Genomic DNA, 9,100 nt, shown 5'->3' with positions numbered 1-9,100 from the left:
TAATATGGCGGTGATGAAATCTCTAAACACTACATTATTCCTATTGGATATAGGATTTCAAATAACAGCGACAGTGTGAATTCAGCATTAAACCGCGCATGCGCGACGGGGCTGGGTTTGTGGTTTGTTTGAAAGCACGGTCGCAGGGTTACCGCAGGTTTCTCATCGCTGATGCCGAGGGGATTGTCGACGGAAAGTGCATCGATATGCGAGAAAACGATCTGCCCATCGCCGGAGGAGCTGAGCGTGATAACCGACAATGTCAAATGCGAGCAGTGTGGGCTCGTTTTCACAAACGAGTCACGCTATCGACTGCACGATCTCAAAGTTCATCAGCGCAAGAAGCTGGATAAGATCACGAAGGAGAATGTGCGTTATCACTGCCCGGTGCAGTCGTGCGTCTACGCCGTCAATTCTCAGAGATACTTCAGCACTATGAAGTACCTGAAGCAAGTGAGTATAAGAAATGCAGATTAATGTAAAAAAAAGTACTAATCTTTCAAGGTTGCTCTTTGCTGAAATTTCATGATTGTGTCATAATGACATTGCATCATTCTTCCAGCATTATTTGAAAGTGCACGCCGAGAAGAATTATCCTTGTAATCATTGCAGTAAGAGTTTCTCCACGAAATCTGCCAAGGAGGGACACATGAGAGTCTGCGGTGTAGAGTTTACGTGCACCTGCTCAAAGACTTACACTACGTATGAAGCATTGCTTACACATGCAAAGCGATCGTCACATGCTATAACGAAGAAAAATCAAAATTCTTTGAAGTAGGTTTCCATTTATATTACACATTTTCTTGTTTACTATTTTGGTCTCAAGTGATAGAAAATTGTACTAGTATATTTGTAATTTCTTTTTGCAGGCATACCAATTCCATGACAATACGGATTGTTTTACCGACTAGCATTGCAAAGAAACCTCTCACAATACTTCCTAATCTAGATAAGTCAGAGAAAAGTAACGAAAGCACTAGCACTGTGATAAACAATACATGTGACGTTGGTGTGCAGACGGATGATTGCAGAAAAAGTAAAAAGATATTGAACCTCAACAACAACAACAACAATCTGCACTGCAGCGCGAGACGTCGAATGTCCAAGCAAACGCAGACGAGCAGCTTCTCGAATAAGAAGAGCTTGAAAAAATCCATGGAGACGCAAACGATGCAAGTGCCGCGAGCGATCAGAGACTCGAAGGCGCATAAACGCGTGGGAAGCTGTCGCGCGCTATCGAAACAATCGGAGCACGCGTTGCTCAAGGAGGATCTCAATCTCGGCGACAATTTCGCGTCGACCAATTTATTCCCGGCCAGTCCGCTGCCACTTCGTCACGACGTAGGTCTGCAGGACTTCTGGGAGAAGAACACTTCCGGCACGCAGACGATACCTGAGAAAGACATGTTTGAGGCGTTCAACGACAGCGTGACGCAGACAGAATTCGACACGTTCTACGGACACAGCCACAATCCTATGATACAGTGCGTGCCGAAGAACTCGGTGGCGTTGATGACGTTGCCGTACGCGGAAGACACATCGGCGGGCGTCGGTGGATATTCTTACGGTTCGACGGACGGCATGTCCGTAGCGGATCCCATGCTGACCGCCGCCAAGACGTTCGACGACAGATTCAGCAGCATTGAAACGCAAACCGAGCAAGCGTTTTCACCGTCGTACTTCTACCCCGAATCACTGTCGAGGTCGTTCGCGTTGAGCTCGAATATCGAAACGCAGACCACGAGCGATTTGGACAATATGGAACAACTGCTGTACAGCAACACGTACACGCAGACCTGCAACGAGATGCTGTCTTCCGAATTGGGACTGTCGAACATACAGACGCAGACTGCCTGGTCACACGACGACACCACAGTTTCCACCGAGACTCAAACGAAGTTCGAGATCTGCGAAACCGGTTGCAACATATCCATGGGATCCTGCAGATCCTGGCTCAACACACAGATTAGTCACACTGAAACGCAAACCGATCTGCTTAGCTTTTTCGAAGAACTTCGATGAGTTAAGTATGCCTTTTAGGGTATTTGGAAGAATTTAAAACTGAAATTTTCAAAGAACTTTTTTCTGTCTAAAAAAATTAGGGAACTTATCTTTTTCAAACTTAACATTTGATACTTGAATGACTCTATAATTCTTTCTTCATGAATACGAGCACACACTGAGAAGCTTGTATCACTTTTGCCTAAAAATTTAATCGAAAATATTCTTTAAAAAATTAAAGAATTTTCAGAGATTTTTCTAAAATTTAAATAGACACTTTTCTATTGTTGTAAACGTTCGCCAATCAATTCTCGTCATACCTGCTTTATGTTTAATTTCGATTTTTAGTGCGTATTTTGATCCACACTATATTTTCCAATGCTTGTATCATGAACACAGAGTTATTTTTCAACAGTTTGGTAATTCATTAATTTATTGTGTTTTACACGATATTCACGATCTTTTATTTCGCATTTTTTATCCATCATTCCGCTACAATACGTTAAAAAAATATCCATTTCAAATTTATGGTAGAATCGAAAAGTGCCTGATTTCTGGACATCTTTTAATGATCGAACACTCAAACTACTCGTGTCACTTAACTTTTTCATTTGAGGCTTATAACTATTTGAAGTGTCAAGTAAAAAAGTTGACAGCGAGCACCACGACCATTTGCCAAATGTGGTTCTATATATGTATACCTGCATATATGTACATATATACGTGTGCGTATTGTTTCTTTAATTTTTTCCAATACCAAAGTTTTTATATACACATATCGCACACGTTGGAGCGTAATCTGGCGTATACCTGCACATCCAATATCGAAAATAAGTATTGCACTGGCGATATATACACATTGTCATGATGCACTTAGCAATAAAATTATGGACTGGAAATCGGACTAAATGTACATCTGTTTCATATCTCTATTTAAAGCCTCGTGTGTACATGTCGTATACGCGGTAAAAGGGTCAGTATTTCTTTCGTTAAAAATATATTTTGTTTTACATCACATGCTGTACTTGCGCGCGGTGTACGCGAGCGATTGCTTTTAACGTCTGTATCGGTCGTGCGACAACGTCACGTGATATTCCGAGTACTTTTTGAATCCACATTTCTCGTCCACGTACAATATACAACTAAGAAAATATATTCCTTTTAATTGAGGAAAGTCGCAATTACGTCATCGGAGATGCATCTCTGTACGGTGCGTTGAATAGATTTTACAAACTGTTCACAAACAGAAATACAAAAATATAACGAATACTTCATAAATAATACGTGTTTATACATGCTCGAATTGTGTGAGATGATCTTGCGTTAGAATGTTTGGTATGAACGGAGGAATGAGAATTTGAAATACTGCGACGAGCGCAGGTAACAAGAAACGATCGGATGATGAATGTGTCTCATTACGTTTCGCAACGAAGCTGCACAAATGTGTTAAACTTGTCAAGGCAAGAATGAAGGGTTAACAATAGATGCGCAGCGAAATTGTGATTTGATGGAATATATGGAGAAGTGATAAAACGGGATACAGTGCGAAAATACGAATATATATATTATATATATATATATTATATATATATATATAATATAGAGAAAGAGAAAGAGAAAGAGAACGTTTTATTATACTGCAGGACCGGCAGCATTGTCCTCGTCGGAGTCGGGTAAAAAGTCTTTGGTCCAGTCTTCTATCCTGTCCATATTCTCGAGAGTCGATGCGAGGACTCTCAGATTGTCCACACCGGATATTAACTGCCTGTTACAAGAATGTACAAAATGTTTATTCCACATTATAGATTGTTTCATGTATTTTAGTGAATTAGATCATTTTTTTTTACCTGAGCGACACTTCAGCCGTCGATGCAGCCGTGAATAGATCACGAGCGAGTCTCTTGATCGTACGATTAGCGACATTAACGCCCGACTTGCTTTGTCCAGCCGCCGAGATACCTGCGCGCAATTCACTATTCTCCAGTCGTAGCAGGGATATCTCTGTCTGAATTAAGTAACGCGCAGACCATTATATTAGTTTTGTAGTTTGTCGTACCGTTCCACGTGCGCAAGCTATATTTACCGTTAAAGTTTTGATCTCCTTTTTCAACGACGTAACAGTGCTTTCGGCGTTGACTGCTCGCTTCTGCGAAATAAAAGTAACGTGTCATTTCACGATGATGCGAGAGTAATCAGTCGAAATATTTTCAAGAGTTGCTTAATTGTTGAAAGAGATGTATTGAAAGACATGATAATTTAATAAAAACATTCGTAACTTTTGTAATATGCATTTTTTTGACTTTCCGGAAATTCTTTGATTACATAACACAATATTTAATATTTTCCAATTAAAAATTGCAGTTTATGATTTAGAACAGATATTTGTCTCTGTACTCACTGTACTTCGTTTTAAGTTATCTTCGACCTGCTCCATCGCCTTCTCCAAGTGGGCCGCCTCTTCGTGCTCGACCTCACGTTTAGCTAACAATTCTGCCTCCAGCGAACGAATTCTGCAATCAACGCATTACACACTGATCACATGAGTAAACCGGGATTCGAAGCGAGCTGTCATTACCTTTCCGCCTTCTCATTAATTTGCCTTCGAGCTACCTCCAACTGATGACGCAATCTTTCGTTTTCGAGCAAAAGCTGCAACATATAATTTTAGATTTTTGTCTTATCTCTTCATCCGTTATCTTTATTTATTAGATCTCCGAATTATAATAAATTTACCCTTCTTTCCGCGGATTCTGCTATGCCTGCGACAGGTTCTGGATCTGTGGACCTATTATGTATGGGGCCGTCGCTCAAGAAGTCCGGCAGGGATTTGTGAACGTTCGTTTCACTCACCGGCGGAGGGCCGTCCCGTGCAGTTGCATTTGCACTGGGATTGGATTCGGGAAGCGGTAACGGTAGATCAAATGGAAACTCTGCAAAAAAAAAAGATGACTCTTATCCTCTCGTAAACTTTGCAGAAATCGTATAATTTTGCATTCTCAATGCAGAAACAATCGGTGCCATTTTCAGTCGTAGCAATCGCCAACTATTTGTACATAAACGCTTTAGTTTCGTAGTTAAAAATATAAAATGATCGCTACTCATACTTTATTTTTCTGCAGAAACCCATCTTTGACCAAGCTGACATTGACTGTTCTCGCGTTAAGCTGCAGAATTTGGAATACGAAAAATACCTCTGTGCTCGGAGCGAGGAAGAAAGGACGCGTTTTCGTCCTGCCTGTCCTCGAATGTAGGCAGGTCCAAGTGATTCGCATTTGATGCGGCATGATTTCTGTGCGATGGCAATCCCTTATGCAGCATACCGGTGAGATCGAACAATCGCAGATCATCGCATAGGGCGTCTGAATCGTTCTTCTTGGTCTCGTTTCGCAGTCGCGATTGCCGTTGCTCCACGCTGTTTAGCGCGAAGTCCGGCAGATTGTCCACATCGGGTAGCACCGGCTGGCTGGACTCATGGTTCAGATAGCACTGCTCGATAACCAAATGATCCTGTACAAAATCCGGCAGCTCCGTCGGATTACGGCTGGAATAGACACTGCCACTGGTGCTGTCTTTGTCGAGAACGTTGCCGGGACTCGACGTGGGCGACGTGTAGACCTTGGGTCGCGCGCCAGTATTGTGATAATTTGTCTGCTGCTGCGTGCCGTTCTTCAAAAAGGCTTTAAAACTAAAGGGATTGTTATCACGGCGCGATGATGCGTCTTGACCTGCAAAAAGATTCTTCTTAGTTTCGATCGCACGTGAAACAATTTGCAATTGTGTAAACGATATTATAATGACAATATATAGAGTGTCTAACAAAACTCGCAAATATCTTTTTCAGTAAGAAATTCTCTCATCAATTTGGAGTAAGTTTTTCCTCAATAAAATGCTGAAAATCATCATGGTTTATCACATCTTTCTTTTTAACTAAGTTTTAAATTGACATTTTTGTCAAATTTATGTACAATTAACACTAGAAAAATGGAATAAGATTTTTAATTCCTTTTCAAATTGATGGATATTTCTTAATGCCGTTGAATGGTTTGGTTACTAACATTGCAACATGAAGATGAAGATTCTAGTCTCTTTTTTAAGAGAGTATATATGTATATATAGCTCTATCTTCTTAATAAACTGAAAAATATGTTTCTGTTAGTTATCTATATAAAACTTCAATTCTCTTCTTTTTCCGATAACTTAAAACTCAGAGACTATTGATGCCTCAACATCTTCACTGAAAAATTGATCTTAAAACAGTTCGACAATCTGTATCATGAAAAGAACAACCTGCGAATTTTAGGAAACTCTGTACAAAGACGATGTATCCTTACCTAACGCCTGGTCGACGGCGTCGACGCGACTCCTGGTGAAACGGTCCGACGTCGGTGACGTTGGTGACGTCGGTGGATTGTTCTTGCACCCTTGAGTCCTAGTCATCCCCTCTTCGTCGGATGACGATGACAACGGATAGGCAATCTCACCATCCATCGGCGGTCCCATCGGAGGATTTCTACGGGCCGCAGCGCGGATGCGACTGGCAATGGCGGGTATCTTCTCGTCCTCGTCGGACGACGAGGACCACATGCTGCGCTTTGACAATGACAATCGAAGACACGGCTCTTCGGTCCTTGTCCTGCGGTTTGCCATAATTCGAGACGGTCGACGCCAGCGACCGAAGCATTCGTCGTTGTCGTCGCGCGCGCGACCGTTCGACCTCGTCGAAGAGAGGGTCGCGCGCTTACCTCACTCAACGACTGTCACCGTCCGTCCGCTTCCACGAACACTGCTGATCGCTGCTGATCGCGACGAGGTTAGGTTAGGTTAGCTCGGACCAACAGCAGGACAGCGCTCTTCGACATTGTGGATTTGTAAGTTTTATCTGTACTTTCTGCGCTTAAAGTGGGATAGTTGTGTATTTAGCCTTTAAAGAAGAAAAGAGAGAAGATACAAAAGGGTGAAAAAGTGTAACTAAGTCACCGAGTGTTTTTTAGCTTCGTCCCTCTCGCGTAACGTGCATAAAGTGTCCTGAAACGGATGTTCTATTAATGACATTCCTTGGCAAGCTAACGATAGATTAATTAGGAGCGTAAACGAGTCGTAAACGAGCGATTAACGATTCGTTTAAAGCTGATTGCGACGCATTTTGCAAGGCATCATTTATTGGCGTTATTGAAAGTCTGCCAATTTAACTTATGAATTTGTTTCCTTATTTATGTATATTATATTTATCTAGAATATATTCTATTATTTTTTTGTAATTATCATCTATTAATTTTAATTGTAGGTTATTTAAATCTACAATTAAAGACTTACAATGTTTAATACTTCAAATAAGTGGTGTTAAAGTATCACCAAAATATTAATTTTATATTTTTTCTTAAAAATGTATTCTTTTATTTAGCAATTGAAACACTATTTATATTTTATGTCGTTTAATTTTGACTTAAATAATATAATTATTTTTGTTTACAAAAAATAACATAAAAATCAAATACGAAGAAGGCTTTTCGACTGGCCCATTAGCTCAGTTGGTTAGAGCGTCGTGCTAATAACGCGAAGGTCGCGGGTTCGATCCCCTCATGGGCCAACTTTTTTTGTCTCTATTTAAAAATTTTATATTTAAGAAATTTTTTTTTACATTTATTTAAAATACAAATGTAATTATATTATAAGAAAATATACTTGATTTCTAACGTATTTGATTGGTAAATATTATTTTTTGTAGATAATTATTTCTATATTTTATTTTTTTTTATTTTTAATCCTATCTTAAAAAAAGCATGAAAGATTTTTATTGTTATCTTTTTTTCTTTATAATTAAAGAATAAACTGCGCGCGCTTAGCGTGTCTCATATTAACAAATTGTTAAAAGTTGACGTAATTTTTTTGTTTCATCGTCTGCTGATACTCATTCCGAACATGTAATTAAACGTAAAACACAAATATTCGTTTTCAATGGCATCTTTTCGGCCCAAGTTCCAAATTTCCAGTTTACTCACATCAAACGTAAGTTTTTGTCGATCTATTAATATTCATACAATAGATTTGTGTATGCATTAATCGTAATTTTTTTCAAAAGAACAAATATAACCTTTTCTTGTGGCAACAACCATGGCATTGCTTCCAGCCTACTTTATACTCGCAGAGAAATATTAACAAAGAACGTCGTCACAATTGTAAGAAATTAATATCAGCCTCAACAAGCGATCCTAAAAGTCGTGGTAAAATTTAATAAATGATTTATGGAACATTACGATGAAATTGAAAATTTTTTAAAATTTCTCTTTTAACGTAATTTTCTTGAAGTTTTAAAAGGACAGAAGAAGATGCGCTTCTTAAGTCTTCGAAGAACGTCATCGATGAAGATAAAAGATATGCCGAGTGTTATTTGCAAGGCGCAGAAATCTCCGAAGCAAAAGTTGACTCTCTGGGAATATATGTTTGGTTCAGATCGTAAGAAGTCCCGGGTGGATTCTTGCATTTGCCGTTTGGCCCATCGTCAGAGACAAGCGCATCGCGATGAGATAAAAGATCCGCGATTATGCGATCCACGTTATCAAAAGACAGCCGGAGATGTGTTGATATACACTGAGCCAGCTAGATCTTTGAAAGAATCGAAAAGGATGGAACCGCAGCCTAAACCACCACCAGCGTACAAAATGCCTAAAGCTGTGCTGTTGAACAAGATGATGACAGGAGATTTTAAAGTATCAAAGAATTTTTAATATTATTATCTAACCTTTTTCCAAGGTTAATAAGTTTATTTTTATATTTTTTTAAATAGAAATATTAACATTTTTGTTCCTTTTTAAGTAATATTTTTATAGACATTGTATTATAGTTTTATATTTTTAAAAGTGTATTTATTTTATAATTATTAGAAAAATGAAAATTATGAAGATAAAATAATAACATCGACAGCACCCATTAAATCGTGCAAGGAGATAAAGCCACTCATGGCTGAAAAAATCGCCAAGCCTCAAGATGTTGCATCAAAGAATATTGATGAAAAATCGATATCTCGTCCAATATCGATACGAAAAAACACAGTTCGTAATTCCACAGTAAAAATATTACGTCAGGCAATGGCGCAGGAAAA

At 39.2% G+C, this 9,100-nt stretch overlaps 3 protein-coding genes and 1 non-coding gene across 4 annotated transcripts; 3 read left to right on the top strand and 1 right to left on the bottom strand.

The window, feature by feature from the left end:
* The first annotated feature begins 99 nt into the window (after positions 1-99).
* Asciz (ASCIZ zinc finger protein) lies at positions 100-4,285 on the top strand. Its single transcript, XM_012370752.2, has 3 exons — positions 100-453; positions 563-774; positions 870-4,285. Exons 1-3 carry the CDS (start codon positions 172-174, stop codon positions 2,020-2,022), a joined length of 1,647 nt encoding a protein of 548 aa, XP_012226175.2. The 5' UTR covers positions 100-171; the 3' UTR covers positions 2,023-4,285.
* l(3)04053 (lethal (3) 04053) lies at positions 2,917-6,838 on the bottom strand. The gene is made up of 8 exons (XM_012370753.2): positions 6,333-6,838; positions 5,193-5,726; positions 4,735-4,931; positions 4,577-4,650; positions 4,400-4,511; positions 4,085-4,147; positions 3,849-4,006; positions 2,917-3,766 (listed from the first exon to the last, which is right to left on the bottom strand). Exons 1-8 carry the CDS (start codon positions 6,646-6,648, stop codon positions 3,634-3,636), a joined length of 1,587 nt encoding a protein of 528 aa, XP_012226176.1. The 5' UTR covers positions 6,649-6,838; the 3' UTR covers positions 2,917-3,633.
* Positions 6,839-7,510: 672 nt separating this feature from the next.
* LOC105674453 (uncharacterized) lies at positions 7,511-8,751 on the top strand. Its single transcript, XM_012370759.2, has 3 exons — positions 7,511-8,007; positions 8,081-8,222; positions 8,308-8,751. The coding sequence occupies exons 1-3, from the start codon at positions 7,957-7,959 to the stop codon at positions 8,724-8,726; spliced, it is 612 nt and encodes a 203-aa protein (XP_012226182.2). The 5' UTR covers positions 7,511-7,956; the 3' UTR covers positions 8,727-8,751.
* Positions 7,515-7,588, top strand: TRNAI-AAU (transfer RNA isoleucine (anticodon AAU)). The gene has a single exon. It is a non-coding gene; the product is annotated as a tRNA-Ile (tRNA).
* Positions 8,752-9,100: the final 349 nt, after the last annotated feature.

This window comes from Linepithema humile, chromosome 1, assembly GCF_040581485.1.
Source record: "Linepithema humile isolate Giens D197 chromosome 1, Lhum_UNIL_v1.0, whole genome shotgun sequence".
In the NCBI taxonomy this organism is placed as follows: Eukaryota; Metazoa; Arthropoda; class Insecta; order Hymenoptera; family Formicidae; genus Linepithema; species Linepithema humile.
This window is presented reverse-complemented; position numbering and strand designations above follow the sequence as displayed.

Coding starts and splice junctions, on each gene's coding strand:
- Asciz (XM_012370752.2), top strand. CDS start 172: ATGCCGAGGGGATTGTCGACGGAAAGTGCATCGATATGCGAGAAAACG. Junction 454..562: donor CTATGAAGTACCTGAAGCAA/GTGAGTATAAGA, acceptor TCATTCTTCCAG/CATTATTTGAAAGTGCACGC. Junction 775..869: donor AAAAATCAAAATTCTTTGAA/GTAGGTTTCCAT, acceptor TTCTTTTTGCAG/GCATACCAATTCCATGACAA.
- LOC105674453 (XM_012370759.2), top strand. CDS start 7,957: ATGGCATCTTTTCGGCCCAAGTTCCAAATTTCCAGTTTACTCACATCA. Junction 8,008..8,080: donor CCAGTTTACTCACATCAAAC/GTAAGTTTTTGT, acceptor TTTTTTCAAAAG/AACAAATATAACCTTTTCTT. Junction 8,223..8,307: donor AAGCGATCCTAAAAGTCGTG/GTAAAATTTAAT, acceptor ATTTTCTTGAAG/TTTTAAAAGGACAGAAGAAG.